We start from the raw sequence: 21,498 nt of genomic DNA, 5'->3' as shown, positions 1-21,498 counted from the left end.
CGCCCCCCAGCGCACCCCCAGGTGCCCCCGCCGACACCGCCGTCTCTGGACAGCAGCCCAAAACAAAACGGATTGAAAAAGAAGGGGCAGAGGCTGGTTTGGCGACGATATCGTTCTCATTTTTTTTTTATTAGAACTCGTACGACAAACAACACGGGCAGTGGACTCTTGGGACGGCAAGGCACTTGGGAAGAAACAGAGGACCGGTCCTGGACTGAGATGGACCGGTGCCGCTGTCCGGCGAGCGGGGATGGCCCACGATGCACTGGGGACGTCTCTCGGATGTGGCCGATCCTCCAGCAGGACTCCGAGAGCCGGCGAGAGGCACAGACTGACCCCTGTTGCTACTGGAGGTCAGCGTGTCCAGAGCCAACAAGGACCATGCTTTGCCCCTTGGAGCACTGGACCCTCCTAAACACACACGCACACGCAGACCAGCAGAATCAACGTCTAGCAGGGCAGGGGGGTGAGGAGTCGCAGGGAGCCGAGGGTCCCGCAGACGGCACGCGGACCCTCATGTCACGCCGGCCGCGATGAGCCGCCACTGCCTGCGAAATCCGCGAGCTGCTGGGGCAGGCCGCACTCCGAGAGGTTTGGTCCCGTTGCAAGCAGTTTCTTTTTGTAAAACAAACAAACACACACAAACGACAGCAATTCCGTTTGTTGGGATTGGGCCGGGGAAGTTTCCCTGGGTGTGCTCAGGGTTTTCGCAGGAGTGCCGCTCATCGCGCTCGGTAAGGAGCACGGACAAAAGGCCGCAGGAGACCGATCTCCGCTGGGACGCTGGAATCGGCTACACGGCCTGGGCTGGCTGGGAGGACAAACCCACATTAAACACGAGGCTGAAGCAATAATGAGAAACAGTGAATTAGAGACCCGGGGGTGCCCAGCGATTCTCTCTCGAGAAAGCCACCATCCCTGCCAGAAGCTTTCCAAAATCATCTTTTTCTACAACATTAGTATCACTAACGTGCCCCCCCCCTAACATGGGAGATGGGCCGAACCATGGACATGTTCTCAGGGAAGCATGCTGTGTTTCAGCGGAATGTTCCACTGCTCCCTGGACGAGGGGGGTGTTCTCAGAGTGGTACGATGTAGTTAGAGGGGAAGAGGCCTGTTTGCCCACGCAGCCTCCCCCGCCACCAGGAGGGGTCCGAGCGGTCCAGAACCTCAATGATGTCGCCGGTGCGGAAGCCGAGTTCGTCGCTCTCTTCTGCCATGAAGTCGTATAGTGCCTTCACCCTGAACACTGAGCTCTGCAACACAGGAGACGCACACTGGAGGTCAGAGACGGGAGGCGACAGCAGACTGCTGCCAAAGACGGATTTGTACTGAACCCTTATGCACTTGTGCCCGGCTCTGCCTCCGAGCTCAGCGTTTCGCTGGAGTTTACATGATCCCTGAGAAAGCTGTTCTTTTCAAAGGCAAGATTCCCCGTGCTTTTTATCGTTCACATCCAGACAGGACGGAAACCTAAGGGTTACAGGGCTGTTCTAATTAAGCTCAGCTGGCACTCTGCGTTCAGGCTGCTGCCTGGTGCCTGGCGACTGCTGATGCATGACTGTCATGTCCGGACCGACAGCAGATGCGTCATAAAAGTGGAGTCATTTAATCCAAGCTCACTGGGAGGCACCAGCAGATGCAGCAGGGTCCAGCAGAACGAGGTGAAGGTTTTACACCCCATCCTCCAGGACCAGAGCACGAGAAGGTTCAAGGCCCTGTTAAGTGGCACAGCTGGGGTCTGAACCGGGAACTGCCAGCCACACCATCACACAAGGCCCCCCACTGCCTCCGGGGGCGGAGGAAGACGATTCTCCTGCAGCCGCGCGGATACGAGGGGGTGCTGCCGAGCGCTCTGGGCCGTACGCACCTGTACGGGGGGCAGGGGCTCGGACGGGCGTCGAGGCGGGCCACAGGTTCCGGAGCTGCCCATGCCCGAGTGTGGGGCGTGCACCCGGTCATCCAGGCTGCTCCGCTTTATCTGGATAAGAGAGAGAGAGATGGGAGGGGGGGTGTTTAGGAAACTTCCAGCTCGGTGCGCCTGGGAAAAGCCAAATTCATTGGGAATTTCATTTCCCAGAATCCAGTCACAGTGGGCAGCAGAGGCTCTGGGCTCGGTTCCTCAGTTTTTAGCAACATGAAATGCACCTCTTTGCAAGGGTCTTCAGCAGATGACGGAGCAAAGAAGCCCAATAAAATATACAGCCTCCTGCTTCTCCAGGCCTGAGCGCAGTCCTTAACCCCTGCATGCATGCTAAGAGAAGGAGCTACATCAATATTACAGAGAGAGCGACTGCCCCACAGGGGTCTCCGGCCGGGACTGCTCAGGCTGTCTGGTCTCCCCATCAGGGATTGGACGGGGGACCCCGGTGTCCTTACCTGTTGGGAGGGGATGTCGGAAGGCCTGCGATGGGCTCCTGGATTAGGAAGACCCCCGAAACCAGCTAAGGGGTGGCCTCTCTCCTCGTGACTGCCCCTCTTGGTCTGAGGGAAAGAGAGAAAGAGCAGGGGGGTGGGGAGTCGAGCAGACTGACTGGCCTGGACACTGCAGGAGCTCCAGCATGTCTTCCGGTTTCACTCCACCCTGGACTCGCAGCGACCTGACTCGATCACTCCACGGGGCTCCCTGACCTCTGGCTGCAGGCCTGTGCTCATTGGGGATTCTAGTTACCCGCCAAACCCGGTGGCACCGGAGACCCTGCAGTGAACATCAGTGCTGTAGCACCGCAGCGCTGCGCTGGGGCAGGGAACGCCCTCCTGGGATAGAGAGCGTGTGGAGAGCACGAGGTTGCTAGGGCTTATGGGAATGAATATTAACCACCTCTGGCTGCCGGCTGTTTCAGAATGCTGAGGAGAGGACAGAACCATTTACAGAGGCTTCCAATTATGCCTTTGCATATAAACATTGAGCCATAATTAGCAGCCAAGCACAGCTGTTTCACCCTTATTGGGTCTCCCCACATGACACGGGCAACTCTTGACTGCTGAAACAGACACTAGAAAGGATATGTACCTAACAAGGAGCGCCTTCAGTTTATAGTATTTCTTGAAAGCATGCATCTACTGTATGCACCCTTATAAATGAATCTGCCTCACTGTCTGAAGTCAGGCAGGTCAAGATGAGAAGCTGTAATAAAAGCAACACACTGCCTCTCTAAAGGTGGAATCAGAAGCCTGCTTAGACAGTTAGCAAGCCCTCTTCTGCACTGGGAAATGGCAGGCGCTAATTAATACTCATCTTCATTCATTTGCAGTAACTAGGGAAATCTACACAGACGGCAGTGCAAATTAGGAGATATTCAAGCACAGCTTCAGACCACTACAAATACCCCAGATCTGCTCCTCATCAGGACCGTACAGAAGCGTGCTGGTTTCAGTGGTCGCAGGACCAGCTGGACCACGCGGCTGAGTCCTCACGAGGGCGAAGCGCTTGCCCGTGGCCGCTGTGGAGCTCAAGGCCGTTCTGCTTGCCAGCCACGGCTATCCCATCATCCCACAAGCCGCCCGCCACCCACGGCGGCATCGTTCAGATCACCCGGGCCTCGGCGCCAGATCGGGACCGGGACCGGGGAGGGGGGTTACCTGCATGTGTGGGGGGAAGGGCGGCTCGTCCCGGGACCCGTCCCGCAGGAAGATCTGCTTCTGCTTGGAGATGGAGTTGGTCTTGTAGTACTCCACCAGCTTGTTGAGGGAGGGGAACTTCTCCGACCAGAGGAAGTAGCTGCCCTTCCCGTCCTTCATCACCTTGAAGTGCTGCACGTCCGTCTCGTGCCTGCGGGGGGGACACGGGGCTGGGGTCAGGTGGGCAGGCGGGTGGGACTCTTTTGCAGGACACGTTCCTTTTCAGTCCTGCATTTGCCTCTTCTGGGCTACCAGCGGGACTGAATTCCCCCCACACTGCTAGCCACTGCAATTCTTGGAAGGCTGTCGGCTTCTATCTGTGATTTACACCGGATATCAGAAGTCTACGCACCAGTTTTGTCTTCAATTTTTCCTGAAAACGATCCATTTGTTTTCCCACTTCAATATCTGATGTGATCGGTCTCGATTTCAGCCTCGACATCGGCGAAAGCTGAGCTGTCGGTAAGGGCGTGTGTGGACGTCCGATACCCCCTGTACATCCTGTGCTGCCTTTCCTCCCCTCCCCCCTTAAAACACTGCGCCCTGGCGTCCAATTTGAAAGGGAAATTGGGAAAAACAGTAAAACCGACAAAATTCAAAGATATTTGTCTACCCTGCAAAAAAAAAAGGGGCAGAAATCCAATGACCGGTTTTCAGAATTGAAAGGGTATAATTAAAAAAAAATAAAACCGAACTTTCTGCTTTTAAGATCAGACGCTCTGTTGAATTGCACACCAAAGCCTGCTCCTCAAACGGGGAGGTTTTCACACAGGCGCTGGCCTCCAGACTGGCAGTGAGGTGTGTCTTCCCAGGAAGTAGACCCCCCCTCCGGAGCTCCCACCTGACGGAGATTGAGAAATCCCCCGGAGAGCTCTGGCTGCCGCGGATCAGGAAGGTGCCCACCTCCCGGGACATCAGGGTCTCCTCCGCAGACAGGCGCCGGGCATCCTCCTGGTACCAGCTGGGAGAGAGAGAGAGAGATACTCTGGGATTAGAGAAACATTCTTCCCGAAATTCAGAAATTGAATCCCAGAGTTCCCACACCTGCCAAAACCACAACAGGTCCCAATCCTACTGGGAGAGGGAGGAGGGAACTCAGTTGATCTGGCAGCCCAGTATGTGATCTCCTGTCCCAGCCTGAGGAACAGTGAGTCTGTCTCCCAGTAATGCTCCAGCCGCCTACAGTATATGTCAATATTTTATAATATGTCTTTGTTGTAAATGTCTGTAACATGTCTGTAGGTTTTATTTTACTTCTATTTTTTTGTCTTGTTCCATGTTAATTTTATTATTTTTATTTGCTTCGGCAACACTGATTGTGCCCATCGGTCATGCTAATAAAGCCCCTTGAATTGAACTGAATTGAGAGAGAGCCCAGGGACAGGGGCGTCAGGGAGCAGGGGGTTGGCACGAGAGCCCACGCCAGAAGACCAGCAGCACGAGCTCCAGATTCCCCGGGACTCTGCTGCCGGATAAAGGTCTCGGCTCTGGAGGTGAAGCGCCGGATCCCTGCGGGACAAGCCCGCCGCTTTTTTTAAGGACTCAAGGCGCGACGGGAGATACGCGGGAAGGGAGGTTTCGTTAAGAGAAGGCTCGGGAGGTAGAGGCTGTGACAAAGGCACCGCTCTGGAATCACTCTTCCGCGTCGCAACCCGCGCAGAAAGGAGATCGCGTTGTGACGTATAAACGAGCAGATTAAATCGCGACGTCTGCGCTTCCATTATGTCATGTAAAAGGCCATTTCTGAAAGTCTGAAACAAGATATTACATTTCTTTTAACCAAGGTTCACAGCTGAGAAAATGTTACACTGCCCTGCACTTTAGAGAGAAAGGCAACGGGTGACCCCTAGTGGCCAGGTGTGGCATAACACACCATTCCACAAGATAGCCGAACCTCTTTCCTAGCAAATGGTAACCCCGTTTTTTTTTTTAAAAGGGGGGACAGATATTGAGAGGGTAGTCCAGAAGCAGACAGAATAGTTTTATTTGATTAGTTCTTGAAAACAGCTAGAACCAATGCACATGGGGAAATGCCAGGGAGACTCCTCGTCAGCTGAGAAATGTCACTTTCCGTAGAGGTGTTGATCTATCCGAGCTCTGCCGTCGGTGCCGTGTAGGCCAGGAAGTGAATCAGGCTTCAGGAACACTAAGTGTCCAGTCTTCCCCTGGTGTGCCTACACTGCACACTGGTCTCCTCTTCTCACATCAGACTGGACACTCTGCTCAGGGTCAGGGTCAGGTGAACTGGGTTCAGAATCACAGCTGGAGACCAGGCTCTCCTCTCTCTACCTCACTCACTGCGTCTCACCTGGGCACTCGTCTCTCTATGTAGTTTCTGGGCACAAAGCCTTCATGACCGTGAAGCTCGGCTCTGAACCAGTCATCTTGAGTCGCTAAGATCTGAAAGAGAGAGAGAGAGGGGTTCACACAGACACACTGACTTGGCACTCCAGTACATGAACACTGCACTGAGAGAGAGAGGGGTTCATACAGACACACTGACTGGACACTCCAGTACATGAACACTGCACTGAGAGAGAGGGGTTCACACAGACACACTGACTGGACACTCCAGTACATTAACACTGCACTGAGAGAGACCATCACCAGTGTGTAGCCCCCATCTAGATGATGCGACAGCAGCCAGAGTGATCCAGTACACTCACCACACACCAGCTCCCAGTGGGGAGGAGAACAGAGCGATGAAGCCAGTTCAGAGATGGGGATTATTAGGAGGCCATGATTGGTAACGGCCAATCTCTTTAGTTATCGCTTTAGTCTTGACCTTTGACTACAAGGAGACTTGATTCAGTTATTAAAAATCCTCAAAAGTGCTGACAAAACTGACCCAAAGGAACTCTTAAGAGCCAGCAGTGAAAGACCGTAAAATGAGTGGGAACACATTTAAGACGGAGAACAACAGGGTGCCTCTTTACCCAAAGAGTGGTGGGAGCGTGGAACAAGCGGCCCAGCCATATTGTTTCAGCTGATACTCTGGCTGCTTCCAAAATGAGATGGAAGATATCCTTGGGTCAACTAGCTACTTGCTACCAGATGAGCTCAAGGAGCTGAACAGCTGCTTTCTTGTCACTTTTCCTGAGTGATTTCAGCTGGTGGCACCAACAACGGCTGAAATGACTGGAGAGAGATCGACCAGGAGAAGCTGGAGTTTCAGAGAAGCAAACTGAAACTTAAATGTACCAAGGTGTCGTCAACAGCTCTGAGCCACAGCGTCCCTGTAACTGAAAAGTACTGGACAAACCGGGCTCCTGTGGAAATACTTCCAACACATTTCTGCTCGCCTTTAACACCCGAGCTGCCTCCTGAAATCTGCTTTCAATTTACAGGCAGGAAGTGAAAAACCACAGGCAAACATTTTATTGTTTGACAAAGACGCAAGAAACATGGGATTTTAATGCCAGATAATCACAGCATTTTACAGCGGCTGCACTTCCTCTTAACGAGGATTAATTCGGCATTAAAACGCCGTGCTCTCACTTGCACAGAGCCCCTGAATTCCACAGTGAAATAAAAGAGGCAAGCTGAGCTGGCTTTATGAGCCAGTGTGCTGGGATGGAGCAGAACGAGCTAAATTAGCCCTGTTATCGCTTCTGTTAATGTGTTGTCCCGGCTGTCACCAACCTGCGCTGCGGTCTTAAAGAGACAATGTCGAAAATCCCCAAACAGGAGAGACCACAAACCTCATCCCAGCCTAACCGATTCCCAGGTTAGCGCTTATTGGATTGGATTTTTCCAGGAGGGAAGCAGAGAGACTGTGTTGAAGCTAGAACTGTACCATCAGACAGTAAATACTACTGTAGGCCACTCGAATGCCATTGCTACAGAAGTCGTTCTTCCTTAAAGAACTAGAGAATCTCCCAAGAGTAAGAGAAAAATCTGGAGTTGGGGGGACGCAGGAATGAACGCTCCGCCGCCCCTCTTTCCACAGAATACATGGCTGCTCTCAGGAGTGCCCCCGCCCCCAGTTGTGAAAAGGCAACAGAATTTAAATGCAGGCCCCCCCCCACCCCAATATCAAGTATTTTTTGACATGTCGTTACTGACGGAGGAGGGGGTGTTGATTAATCCTTGGGGGTGCAGAACAAGTCATAACAGGGCCCCTCGTCTCCAGTGGGGGTTGGATTATTACTGGGGTACACCCTCTCTTTTGTCTTGGGGTGCCACGGGGGCCATGAACTCGGTGGCCCCTGCTGGCTCCCCTCTCCCCCAGACGAAGTTTCGCAAAATCAGTTCTCGAAGTCCGCGCCATCGTTTTCCGATTGCCCCTGAACGGGCGAAGAGGGAGTGCAAATGTCCCAAGCATCAGCCTCCTGTTCCGACAGCTCGTTCCACATGCAGGCCTTGGCTTTCGCCTTTCCGCTGGTCAGAACTGCCCACGTCACCGCGGTCGCGGTCTCTGCTATTTCTTTTTTAGAAACGCCCCTTTGCCAACAAAAAGAGTGAGGTCAGCTCAAGTGGTTAACTGCTCGAGCGATTCTCCATTCGAGATCTATTCATGCAGCCGGATGCGCTAGGTTATCGCTGAGCAGACTGCGCCTCTGGTGTCCAAGGAGAGCTCGTGAGGATAACTCTTCACCTACTTGTTTAAATCTTGCCTGTCTGCCGGTGACCTTTGACCCCCGGGCCCCAGCAGTGAACTCAATGAGCGCTGCTGCTCTGCCCGTCCGTTCATTAGCGGGAGGGACCACACCGTTTCCTGCGCGTTCGTGAAAGCGTCCCGGCAGCTGCCGGGCCGAGCAGCGCCTTCGGCTCATGCCTGTCCCGAGCGACGTCCCCCTCCCGGGAGGTCAAAGGTCAGGACACGAGGGCCCAAGAGCTCGGCCCAGCCGGCTGAAGCAGGGGTTCCGATTTGAAACCACGGCAACCGCGTGGGTGCTTCCGCTGGGAACAGTCCTGCGTGCCGGGGGGGGGGGGGTCTTCTTCTCCAAGAATAAACCCACCCAAAGACTGAAGACCCATCTGTGCGTCTGTGCATCGGTCCAAATTAGCAGGTATAGCGTAAGAGGTCAGTTAAGGAGCTCGAGGTCCTCCTGGGGAGATGGGGAGGAGCTGGAGACGCAGTGGTTTTTCAGCTTTCCTGTAGCCTTGCGGTTGTTACGCTGTACCACGTGCCTGGACAGACGCCAGGGCTGCTGAACTTCCTCCCAACAACCCCCCAACGTGTGCACGCTCTCTCACTCTCTCTCTCTGCTCCACCGTCAGGCGGGGGGCTGGTCTGGTCACAGACCACAGCCACATCTCCCTCCCGCCCCCAGATCAAGCCTCTCTCTCTCTCCCTCTCTCTCTGCGCCGGGTCGAGATCAAGAGCAGGGATCAAACGCGCCGACTGCGGCGCCCAGCGAGAGGGAGGCATGGCGCGGGGCCGGACGAGCGGCGCGGCGGATGTGAAACGCTGAGGAGCGCTTTAGCGCGGGCGTGGGAGGGAAAGAGGAAGAGAGAGCTTCTGCCTCGTCTACCTCTCCACCCACAGCTCCGTCGTGATGGACTGATACTGCACTTGGGCAGCGCTGCAGACGTACAGTACAGGAGCCCAGGAGCCCGTACCGGTACAGTGCACAGGGCTCTCGCAGGCTGAGACGTCAGCTCACGCTGTAACCCAGTGACCTGCATGGGCTGCAGGATCCCCGGGGCCTTAACCCAACCCTTAACCAACGCCCTGAGCTGACTTTCGCCTTTTTGAAGCGGGCTCTGCGGAGCTGTGAAATAATCTATTCAGCCTGCCGCATCGCGATAGTCACTCCTAGCTCCGTCAAACTTTCTTCCACCGAAAAGATACGTTTTTTTTTTTTAAAAAGGAGATGACTGACAGGCATCAGCTCGTCAATCGTGAGTAAACGGGGAAGCAATAGTTGGACGTTCTGGACTCTTTAACTGGAAGGTTGTGGGTTCAAATCCCAGCTCTCCAGCTTTAGAAAGGGGTGTTAAGGTTACCTAAGATAAAAGCATCAGTCATAGACAATTATTGTTAAGATGACCAGTTTGGGATCTCCCGAAGGTTTAGCTGGTAGAGGTGTCTGTGAGAGTGCCGGTTGACCCATGCAATCACGATTCGGACCCTGGGCGACGTCACTACAGTAGCTGACAGGTGATATTAGTCTTTGAAGTATGAAATCTAATTACTGTAGCCCTTGATAGTTCGTAAACTGCACAAGCAGTTTCCACTGGGCACAGCAGGCCCACTGGTACTGCTCATCCACTCCCCACTCCGAACCTGACAAGGACGGATAAATCGATGGCATTTCCACAGACTCCCAGAATCCCCTCCACCAGGGCTGACGTTACACGGGTCCAGACTGACGTAAGCCCTAGAAACGCCCCGGCTGACTGAATCCAACGTGCTTGGCGCAACTGAGCATCTTGGGAGAACTTGAGCATTTATAGCAAAGGGACAGTAAAGACTGCCTTTCTCTCTCAAATTCTTCCTTCTTTTGGCCTGCACTGCTTAGACATTTTGAACTGACAGTACTCTCACAGTACCTTACTGGAAACAGCTGCAGGGGGGGTATTTCTGATGATACGGGGTGTGAAAGGTTTTCAACACCCCGGACGACCAGAGAGGGGACTTCCGGCGTACGTCTTTTGCAATGGCTCTCCCGGACCTGAGCTCACAGCGCGCAGGGACAAGACAGAGAGGCGGCGGCCTGCTGGCGGCGCTGAGAAGGCGGACCCACCGGGGGCCGGAGAGGGAAAGCTCCTGCTCTGATCCGGACCGCACGGACCCGACCCGACGGGAAAGATCCAGGTAGCTCTGGTCGGAGCAGCACAGGGGTCAGGCGAGGGCAGCTGCATCTGCCCAGCAGGGCCCGCGGGCTGCTACAGGCTGCTGGGACCGAGTCAGGGACACGGGGGAGGGAGACCCCTTTAGTCTGGGACTCTGCTCCTTGCCCTCCGGGCTTCTATTAGCCCCTGGCCCCACACAAAAACATTCCACTTGGAAACTGCCTCTGGAGCTCGCGATTGCAACACAAAAGTTTCGGGGGCGGCTGTAGGAGGAAGAGGGTGTGAGATTCCCCTGCTTTCCCTCCGACCTCCACCCTTTCTCCTTCTCATGAGGAGAACATAAAAGTCAGAACCCCGGTTTGCGGGGAACAGGGCTGTGAATCTGAATGACGACCAGGTCAGCCTCTGTGTTCCTCACCTGTGAGCGAGCAGCCCCGATGAACAGGCCCTCCAAAATGAAGCCTGGTGGGGAAGAGAAACTACCGGCTGCTTTTTATCTCCTCCCTCTGTATAAACCTGTGCAGCGGGCCATGCCAAATAAGGGCCGCCGTGTAGGTTAGCTCTGAAGGGATACACATGTCTGAAGGTTCATTGCTTCTGCACTCATCCTTGCAAAGCAACTGCAGGTACAGCAACCTCAAGCGGAAGCTCAGAGGCGCAGGTTCCCATGATGCAAGTGAGAAGCTAGAACATGCTCGGGGTTGTCGCGATGTGCAGCGATCTGCTCCAGAGCCGGCCGAGCAGAGGCACACTCACAAACAAACACACTCACTCACACACACACACACACACACTGTCTTCCCGCCACCTGACGTTAGTGCAAGCCTGCCCTGCCTGGGGACCTGCATCAGGCCCCCGCACGACACGCCCAAGTACGAGGTATCCCACAGGCCTTTGCGCCGCCCTGCGTTTAGGCGAGCAATGCCAAGCCGCGATCTGACAAGCTCAACGCAGCAGGCTTCTTCAAAGCCAATGGTGAAGCACGAAGCACGGGTTACAGGTGGAAACTGGGGGGGAAAGCGCATTTAAAACCAAGAAGGGGAGGCGCGTCTTTAGCCAAAGGGTGGTGGGAGCATGGCACAAGCTGCCCAAGCAGTGATGATATGGCTGATACCCCGGTTTCTTTCAGGAAACAGCCGGAAACTAACTGCCTGAGTGGCAGCACGTCCCGAATGGGCTCCTCTGGTTTGTAACCTGTCTTATGTTGGGTCCAAAATGAATCATCTGTGCCCCCATTAATATTGCAGAGCCCAGACAGAGCACAAAGGACTACATGTAAGGAGGAATCTACCAGCTGCACAGAAGTGACACATTCAGATGAAAACTTCGGGAAATTCTTGGTAGTTTATGACATGCTTTACATGCTTCTATAAGCACCCAGGCAGACTAATACCTGACGCAGTCCTATTCTGGGATCGAGTCAGGTTTTCCCCCATGTGACACACACGCACTAAAGGTGCAGGGCAAACTCAGGGGCCCCTGCTGCCCCTGCCCTTACCTTGAGGATGTCTCCCTTGCGGAAGCTCAGCTCGTCCTCCGCAGTGGCGTTGAAATCGAACTTCCCTGTGGCTTCCATCTTGGGCACGGTGAGATCAAGGGCCAGGGGTCAGGGGTCAGGGGTCACAGAGCCGGGGTAAGAGACTTGTTCGGGCAGGCTGTGGAGAGGAGACAGGGGGGAGAGTTAGGCGCACACACACTTACAGTCTTTGTCTTAACATCCCCCCCCTGCGAGGCCCTGCCCCACAATTTCGTTTTCAATGAAAAGGTACTTTAAATTGCAGCACTTAGACGAAAGGGGAGTGTCGAACATGAACTCTACTAGCTCTGCGGCTTCACACTCCGGTCCACGCCTCACCCAGACATCACTCCCATGATGCTCTTTCCTCCCAGGGTATTTCCACCATCTCAGGATTTTCTTTCTCTTTGTGTTTTTGTTCTCTGACAGTTTTTTATTTATTTTTATTAAATGAGAATGTTGGCCAAACAAAAACAAACAAACGCAGAAGATAAATCTCGTTTTTTTCCCCAGGTTTCTAGTCTTTAACACTCAATTGAATTTAACTTGCCTTCCTTGCACAAGACCTTGTACAAAAACCCCGAACCTACTGGCCTCTCTCCAGCACTCCGCAGGGGTGGCCCGCACCAGGTCCACCTGCAGGTCCTACCCCAGGAGCTGCCCCCGGGTTCAAGGACCCCCGTCTGCCTCTCTGGGGTTCACCTCCGGTCTGCAGTGCACACGCTGTGCTTAAGCCAGCACTGCTTGACGTGATTAATCTTCTTACACGTGGCCTTCGGAGCGGACTTTGCTCAGTAAGAGAGGAACTATCGTGTGCCTGGCAGAGGCCATAAATAAATCCTGCGTCCCCGCAGAGCCTGTTTGACTGTGGGGGAGCCGACAGGAAGTGCTGAGGAGGGAGCCGAGCAACACAGCGGCACCAGGTTCATGATGCCGAGTTTGAGGCGCAAGAGGGGCGTGGGGACTCTGGGGGGGCCCCTTCCACCCCTCGGGCCTGCTCTGACAGAGGCCTGCGAGTGTGGACAGGGGGGGGCGGGGTCTTGGGGAGACGGAGAGACAGCCAGACGGGGCCGGAGCGCGAGACCACAGGCTCTGCAGGGGGCCCGTGTGCTCTCGGTGTGCTCAGAATACACAGACCCCCAGCCATCCTGCTGCCATTGCAAAACACCAGAATCAGAATTATTTCTCCCTATATTCCTAACATCAAGCCAGCGTTATTGATGATGATGATGATGAAGAAGAAGAAGAGATCTGGCACGGAAAATCCAGTGGTGGAAAACAGAAGGACATAGTGTGATGGCTTTATAAATCCAGTCACGTTATCAGTCGCGCTGAAATTCCCAGCTAAGTATTATCAAGTCACAGGAACGTACAGGGCACAGAAACCATGGCCACCTGGTTATAACAAACAAGACAGCGGAACTGGGGGTATCGGAATACCAGACTAGAGCTCAGAGGGGCACCTCAGCCCACTTCTTTTAGCAATCGTGATCACCACTGGCGCTCTGGACCTGGCTCTGGGGCCGAGAGGAAACTCGGAAGTGAAAAATCACAAGACGGCTCACAGGGGCCAGCGCCAACACTCACACACGGAGGAGACTGCTCTGGGAAAGCACCGTGTCGATGTGCTGGGTCTTTCAGGTCCCCGACGCACCCTGAAAGACTTCCAGATGATGAAAGCACCGGCCCTCTGCGCTGCAACATCTTTGCACAACACAGCAGGTAAATAAATGATCTGTTACAGGATGTTTCTTTTCTGGGTATTTCCATCCACACTGTACAGAGTCTACCTGCCTGAATGTGTGTTGCTTGGCACAGATTCAGAACTGAACAGCACTGGGCTTTCCGATCATGAACTACGGTTTGCTTCCTGGCAGAACGAGGAAGAAAAAACAAAAAAATATCCCTCTGGCAGCTACTGGACTGAAAGAAATACCACAGCTGACCCACACCTGAATTCACCAGCACATACAAACACCTGACTGGACTGGAGACACTGCTAGAGACTCTGCTGTCCCTCTCCTCTCACACTGCCCCTGAATTCACACACTGACACTCCTGACTGGACTGGAGACACTGCTGTCCCTCTCCTCTCACACTGCCCCTGAATTCACACACTGACACACTCCTGACTGGACTGGAGACACTGCTGTCCCTCTCCTCTCACACTGCCCCTGATTTCACACACTGACACACTCCTGACTGGACTGGAGACACAGCTGTCCCTCTCCTCTCACACTGCCCCTGAATTCACACACTGACACACTCCTGACTGGACTGGAAACACTGCTAGAGACACTGCTGTCCCTCTCCTCTCACACTGCCCCTGAATTCACACACTGACACTCCTGACTGGACTGGAGACACTGCTAGAGACACTGCTGTCCCTCTCCTCTCACACTGCCCCTGAATTCACACACTGACACACTCCTGACTGGACTGGAGACACTGCTGTCCCTCTCCTCTCACACTGCCCCTGAATTCACACACTGACACACTCCTGACTGGACTGGAGACACTGCTGTCCCTCTCCTCTCACACTGCCCCTGAATTCACACACTGACACACTCCTGACTGGACTGGAGACACTGCTGTCCCTCTTCTCTCACACTCCCCCTGAATTCACCAGCACACTGTGTGCGCGTCTATTGTATAGAAGAAAAAGAGATGAATCAATCAACGCAAAGCAGATTAATCCACATGAGCTTTCAGGGCAGTGTCCTTTTAAATGCTCACAAGGTGCTCGATATTTTTGTTACTTCATCTGAAGCTTCCAAGACTAGATGGCCTCCTCTCCCTTCTCACCATTCGAATATTCTGCCAACGCCTCTGATTGACAGGAGAAAGCGAAGACTTATCTAGGCTTGAGAAAACGTTCTGGCTCATCTGTGGCGTGGATCCCGAACGGCGCCGGAAGCAGATGACTCTAGAGGTCCGGAGCGGACAGGATCGGTGCCGAGTGGAGCCCGACTTTACCGCAGGAGTCTCCTGCCCAGCCCTGCTGCAGGATCCCAGGAAAAGAGCACAAGACTGGGACGGCGTCACGGAATCGCCAAGGTTTCTCGAAAACTAGGAGTTAAAACGTGTTACTATCTACAAAGACCCAAACAGTAATCCTTTAACTTGGCCCAAAAAAAACACACACGCATCCAGTGAAAGCCAAAGATGTGAAGTCATAAGCACTTTTGGAATTTATTATTCTAAATCCCAAACATTTCTCAACACTCGAAAATCTTTCTAAACTGTAAGGATAACCCCCCTTCTTCATTCCAGTAACAGCCCCTTCTCCTGCACGGACATTATTCCGACTGCTGCAGATCCTGCTCGACCTCCACTTGTCCGTCTCCTCCGCCGAGGCAGCTCTGAGACAGGGAAGGTCCAGGCGTGTTCCTTCCTCGCTCTCCGCGCCCTTCCTCACCTGCCTCACTCGCGCCCAGCCTCTCCAGCTGCCCCGCACAGGGGAGGGGCCCAGGTGAAAGAGGAACTGGGCGCGCCGGCAGGCTGGGCTGCGTCACATTTTCCACCCTCTCCGTTTTTTCCCTCTTTTCTTTTCACGCCTCGCGCGTTAATTGGTGACTTATTAACTTCACCCGGTCAGGGGGCCAGTACACCGCAACAGCACAGGCACAGGACTGCGCTCGGCAGCCCAGGCTGAAGTCGCGGTGCTTCTCCCACTGCCTCTCACCTCTGACGACTTCCAAGGGTCACCTGCCTGGCCATCAGCTGTCCTGAACTGCCTCCTGGGTCATCCCGTTACCCTCAGGAACTCCCAGCTCCGAAACCCTACCGCGAGAGGGAGGCCGCGCGCGGAGCCTGATGGTTTTCGCGGAGACCTGAGTGGCGCACCTCCAAGATGACAGCAGGGCAAGCTCAGCAGCGCCTCCAGCAGGTCGGGGCGGGTAGTGGGGAGATCATGGATAGATCATGCAAACTCCACACAGACAGCACCCAGGGCCCCAGCACTGCAAGGCCATGCTAACCACTATGCCACAGCTCCTCCCACAGACTGAAAATCCATTGGTGGGGAAAGAAAAGACAAATTCAGGAATTCCCTAGTTAAAACAGGGACTGCGGCACACCTCCCTGCCCTAACCAGGGGAGGCCTGTGTGTCATGAGGCCCGGGCTGCTCTGCAGGGACCGGTGGATTCCGTTCTCCTTCACTCTCACCCCCGCTGTAAGATCAGAGCACTTTATCGGCCGGATCCAATTTCTTGCACGAGGAATTTGTCTTTTCGCAGACCCCAGCTTGCTCTCCATGAGACACACAGGCAGGGAGAGAGAAGCTGGGGGTCAGAGCGCAGGGTTGGCCATTGTACGGCGCCCCTGGAGCAGATGGGGTGAAGGGCCTCGCTCAGAGGCCCAGCGGAGTAGGATTCCTCTGCCGGATGCGGGATACGAACCGGCAACCTTCCAGCCACAGATCCTGAGCCACAGTGCCACCGCTCCGCCCCGTATTAGTGTGACTTTTGTTTTTTTTATTTTAAAAGAGGAAGGAGACAGAGAGAGAGAGATAACATCCTTTATCTCCTTTTTTACAAGTGGCCAGCAGCTGACGGCCTGGAGAGCCCCCGTCTCCCCCAGGGAGAGGGGACAGATTGTGAAATATTGCCCGTTTCTTGACTTCTAAATGCCGTTCACTCCTTGGCCTGCCGTCTCCTGCCTCGAGGGCGCCCAGAGATACAGGCCCCGTGGTCTCGGGAGAAGATTACGTAGTTATTCCAGGAAAAGGGATCATGCACTTGCTGGAACTTCCCCACTGTATCTGGACGGGATCACAAGACGTTTAGTAGAAAGCCGGCGAGCACCAGCCCTCCACCCCTCTCGTGAACCGCTCTCCACAATCTGCCCGGCTAACTGCGCTGCCACAAAGCTGCAGAAAGTCCTGCCGCCGCGTCACTGGAGCAACATGCCTGAACCAAGCCATCCAGGGTCGGCGCTGCGATTTAACCCGACTCTGCTTTTCAAGAACCGAGGAGAGCCTTTGAACTGCTGTACAGTTCGTCTTGGAGTATCGAAGAGCTCCGTTTCCAGAAGACGCTGCCGCCCCTGCTCCAGGAGGAGCACTCCTGTCTTTCATCTCCTGCTGCCCAACTCTTTGAGACCAACCCACCCTGACTTGTCCCTAATCCAGAAAGTCCAATGTCCACTCCATGGGTACAACCCTCTCTGACACCAACCCACCCTGACTTGTCCCTAATCCAGAAAGCCCAATGTCCACTCCGTGGGCACAACCCTCTCTGACACCAACCCAACCTGACTAGTCCCTAATCCAGAAAGTCCAATGTCCACTCCGTGGGCACAACCCTCTCTGACACCAACCCACCCTGACTTGTCCCTAATCCAGAAAGCCCAATGTCCACTCCGTGGGCACAACCCTCTCTGACACCAACCCAACCTGACTAGTCCCTAATCCAGAAAGTCCGATGTCCACTCCATGGGCACAACCCTCTCTGACACCAACCCACCCTGACTTGTCCCTAATCCAGAAAGTCCGATGTCCACTCCATGGGTACAACCCTCTTGGACACCAACCCACCTTGACTTGTCCCTAATCCAGAAAGTCCAATGTCCACTCCATGGGTACAACCCTCTTGGACACCAACCTACCTTGACTTGTCCCTAATCCAGAAAGTCCGATGTCCACTCCATGGGCACAGTCCTCCAGCAGGTTCTGTAGGTCCCCTTAGAACATCAGCGGCTTCACACCTGTTCAGGAGAGTTCAATTAAACCTCAATCAAGATCATGTAACCTGGTCTTAAATTATATTTATAGAGCTCTACAACACCGGCTGGACCGTTGATCTTGACAGATGTACTTCCAGAGTCATGCTCTGAAGCCAGTTTGTCTTGTTTCACATCAACCCTGCACCTCAGATCCAATATAACAAGAAGGATGTGCCCTTAAAGCCCACTTCAGCAGCTCAAATCAAATCCCAACTCGTGACCATCAAGTCCAGTGGCTCCCAGTGCTGGTGACCAGGAGACACCCGCTGGTTTTCATTCCATCCAACTGAAGTTGTTTCAATTGAATATTTGCATGCCGTTTCCTGTCACAAGTCTGGAAGTTTATTTCACTTATGAAACAGAAGAGTTAAGGCTCCAACAGAGAGCAACAAGGAACAAGCAGGTATAATGGCTGGGAACAAACAGCTCACAGCAATTGTATTAGTAAGTCAATGAAGGGTTTCACTGTGTCACTGAGGGCTCAGCTGGAACCAGCAGGTGTGAGTGGGTGACCAGGACAAGGACTGGGAACCACTGATTTAGTCAAATAAAACAGAGCACTGTGGTGTCAGTGGTGCCCTTCACACAGATGGAGACCAAGGGTGAACCATTCTGAGCAAAGTGGCTGGTTAATCCATACATTTCTACCAGCAAAAAAGCTAAAACACGCAGCAGCTGAAACGCTCTAGCAGCTGAACCATAACCGTTAGTGTACAACCTCACCCTCACCTTGATCTCAACCCAAACCAGGACCAGAACACCCCCACCCCCACCGTGACACCGCACCTCACTCATTTACCACCTCCTGTACCCTGTTCCCCGCAATAAACCAGGGTAACTCAATTTACTCAGCTACGGCTGGAGCTCCGGGCTGTATCACGAGGCCGAGACACACCACACGGTACCATGCAGCGAACTGCGATAGCTGGCAGTGTAAGAGAGGAGTTACCAGGGTCCGGCACAGTTCCCTGGCGATCATCGCTGGCTTACTGGGTTAGTGCCGAAGGGTTAGTGCCGACGCACTGTTTATCAGCTCCAAGCCAAGACACCTCTCCGCACACAGCACAAAGTCGACTCTGTGCCCCCGAACGAGGCCTCATCAGGAAATGGGTCCTGTAGAAACGCCGGCGTTAAGGCCTGCTCCCGAGTGCGTTAAGGGCAGCGTGCCCGACCTGACCACGCAGAGTGGTCCCTGGGATCTGCTGCCCCTCTACAGAGAGCCTTGAGATCCGCTGCCCCCCTCAGCAGTGTTCCCTGAGATCTGCTACCTCCCTACAGAGAGCCTTGAGATCCGCTGCCCCCCTCAGCAGTGTTCCCTGAGATCTGCTACCTCCCTACAGAGAGCCTTGAGATCCGCTGCCCCCCTCAGCAGTGTTCCCTGAGATCTGCTACCTCCCTACAGAGAGCCTTGAGATCCGCCGCCCTCAAGAGTGTTTCTTGGGATCTGCCGCCCTCCACAGGAGAGCTCCTGGGGATCCACCACCCCCTACAGGGAGGCCCCAGGATCCACTGCCCCCCCCAGGGGTGTTGCCTGGGAGATCCGCCGCCCCGAGCTTCCCTGGAATAATCCCAGGTCCAGGACCGAAACGGGATCGTAACAAAACTCGGGACTCGGAGCAGCGGGTGTGTCCGGCTGGAGCCACAAGCAGAAGACATGGGACCAAGACTTGAAGGCCAATCAATCAATCAATCAATCAATCAATCAATCAATCATTTCTCCCAACTCCGCTCCTGCTGGAGTGTCCACTGCGACTGGACCTCCGTCACCGGGCTGGACTCATTCACCTCCTGGACGGGCTCCGCGGGCCGGAAGGGTGTTGCGCTGCATGCGAACTGGACCGCAGGGCGTCTCCGGAGCACCTTTATGATTTCGGGGAGGACGTGACCCTCTCTTCCGGCCACGTGCGCGGCGGGCAGGGGAGGCCACGCCCAGAGCAGCCCAGAGCATCCCAGAGGGGCCCCTCGGGGGGGGCCCCGCTCACACTGGGTCACCTGGCGCCCAGAGGGACCGAGGAGCAGCGGGAAGGAACACCAGCGTCTGTGTCGGACGCCCGGTGCCGAGCCCTCCCCCCTCGGGCTGTACGGAGAGAGGCTACCCCTGGGGCTCGCCAGACCCCCCCCCAGAGCGGGCCGGCTCTCTCCCTCAAGGGGCTCCTGGCCTGCTGTACCGCCCCGCCGGGCTGATGGCGGACACTGGCCCACCGGCCGCTGTTGGAAACGGCCTGCAAAAACCTCCGAGAGGTTTTTATTCTTTTTGCCTCGATCGTTAATGTTCTTTCTTTTTTTAAAAAATTAAACAAAACGTCACAAGCGCCTAACAGCTGTTAGAGGCCGTTAACAAGTTAACGACGTGAATCTCCCGGCCGAGGGAGAAAGCTCGGAGCAGCGTGCGTCCCGTCGGGTCTTTAACGCCCGTTCTCGCATGTTGTCGCTCACAATAACAAGCCGCCACGACCTTTTCTTCCCTTTTTTGTGTCGGCCTCGGAGGTGACGACGAGAGGCGCCGAGCTCTGAAACGGAAAGCGCGGCGAGGCGGGCGCCGTTATTGCTGCGTGTTGCCGGCACCGTTAGAGAGCGAAGGCTTGTTCTGCACCTGCCCGGCCAGCCCCGTCTTTCACTGCGAACTTTTAACGGGGTTGTTTCTATGCCGAGATCGCAGCGCGACGCGGAAGACCTCCGGGCTGCGACCCCCTCCGGCACAGCGCCACCGAGCCGGCGGCCCCGGGTGCGAATGTTCCCGGCGCAGGTGTGAGGGCGAGGTGGGAGACGGGTGGGTTGGTCTGGGAAGGGGGGCACACACACACACGCGCACGATCGATATACACTTACCAGCCGCGTCCCCCCCACTACCACCACCACCTCCAGGCACGCGCGGCAGCTTCCTCGTCGCTCCTCGAGGCGAAACGCGAACGAACTTCCCGTCCGAAGCTCAGAGGAGAGGAGAGTCCAGAGAAAACCCAACAAACAAAAAAAATTCAGACACACTCCGTTTTCTTTCGGGAAGCAGCGAAGGGGAGGAATGTAGAGCAGGTTAAAAACCAGTGAGCGAAGAGGGTGAACGCATTGCAAGAAACAGAAACTATCCGGAAGACAGAAATAACGAGCGAGCTGGTCTCCTGGCCCCCTCCTCCTCCTGTCTAGCTGCGCTTCTGTAAGTTTGGAAACGGCTTCTTCGGGCTTTTTTTTTGCACGTCGCACCTCCTCCTCCTCCTCCTCCTCCGGCCCCGCCCCTCGAGCCTCACGAGCCGCCCCCCACCCGCGGCCCCGCCGCGAACGGAACCCCGGCCCGCGCGCGGGGCGGCGGGACCGCGGCAAGGGCCGAGGTTCGATTTCGGGTCGAAGAAAACAAACCCGAAACAACAACAACAACAAAAAAGCAATATTTTAAAAAAAGGAACCCGCCTGCGATTCGGCCCTGACGGCTTCCTCCTTACAGGTGTGCGCAGAGGCGCCTCCCTCTGGCCGGGACCCTCATTACCTGCCCACACTTCACACGACACCCGGATTTTTTTTTTGTTGTTGTGAAGAAAAGACACATTTCCAGCGCGGAATGTCACCTCTGCGCTCGGGTCTTTCCGCAGCCCGCACGCCCGACGACTCTCCCCACTCCGACGTGTTAAACTGTAGCCCAAACTGACGACAAGACCTCGTTTACAGCCAGAGCGTCTACCTGCGTGGCGCTGAGTTGCTCTTGAAACGGTTCTTGGAACACAGCCGTTTTGTGTGAGTGTTTGTGTGTGTGTGTGGGGGGGGTTGTGCAGTGATGCCCGTCGCCCCCGGAGGGGATAGTTCGCCCCCCCACAGCGAGGGCTGGTGTCGCTGGGCTCGGCTCCCGGGCTTCACGGACAACGACACACGCGTGGGGTTTAGTCCCCCTGAGGTCCGGGCTGAGTGA

General features: G+C 54.9%; 1 protein-coding gene across 4 annotated transcripts; it reads right to left on the bottom strand.

The window, feature by feature from the left end:
- Positions 1 to 97: 97 nt before the first annotated feature.
- grap2a (GRB2 related adaptor protein 2a) lies at positions 98 to 20,774 on the bottom strand. Of its 4 annotated transcripts, XM_069196898.1 has the most exons (9): positions 20,433 to 20,774; positions 17,487 to 17,585; positions 11,861 to 12,017; positions 5,930 to 6,021; positions 4,463 to 4,582; positions 3,583 to 3,772; positions 2,380 to 2,484; positions 1,871 to 1,981; positions 98 to 1,256 (listed from the first exon to the last, which is right to left on the bottom strand). In XM_069196898.1, exons 3-9 carry the CDS (start codon positions 11,936 to 11,938, stop codon positions 1,080 to 1,082), a joined length of 873 nt encoding a protein of 290 aa, XP_069052999.1. In that variant the 5' UTR covers positions 11,939 to 12,017; positions 17,487 to 17,585; positions 20,433 to 20,774; the 3' UTR covers positions 98 to 1,079. The 4 variants fall into 4 exon arrangements, with proteins under 4 accessions (XP_069052999.1, XP_069053000.1, XP_069053002.1 ...); XM_069196899.1 differs by lacking the exons at positions 17,487 to 17,585; positions 20,433 to 20,774 and adding an exon at positions 17,416 to 17,460; XM_069196901.1 differs by lacking the exons at positions 17,487 to 17,585; positions 20,433 to 20,774 and adding an exon at positions 12,469 to 14,634.
- Between the last annotated feature and the right edge of the window lie 724 nt (positions 20,775 to 21,498).

This window comes from Lepisosteus oculatus, chromosome 12 (genome assembly GCF_040954835.1).
Source record: "Lepisosteus oculatus isolate fLepOcu1 chromosome 12, fLepOcu1.hap2, whole genome shotgun sequence".
Lineage (NCBI taxonomy): Eukaryota > Metazoa > Chordata > Actinopteri > Semionotiformes > Lepisosteidae > Lepisosteus > Lepisosteus oculatus.
The sequence above is the reverse complement of the archived record's forward strand: the minus strand, read 5'-3'. Positions and strand labels throughout refer to the sequence as shown.

What these genes read in the sequence shown, in the direction of transcription:
- grap2a (XM_069196898.1), bottom strand. Translation starts at nt 11,938, where the DNA reads ATGGAAGCCACAGGGAAGTTCGATTTCAACGCCACTGCGGAGGACGAG. An exon ending in GCAAGGGAGACATCCTCAAG is followed by an intron (nt 6,022 to 11,860) that starts GTAAGGGCAGGG and finishes TCTCTCTTTCAG; the next exon opens with ATCTTAGCGACTCAAGATGA. An exon ending in CCTTCCCCCCACACATGCAG is followed by an intron (nt 2,485 to 3,582) that starts GTAACCCCCCTC and finishes TCTTTCCCTCAG; the next exon opens with ACCAAGAGGGGCAGTCACGA.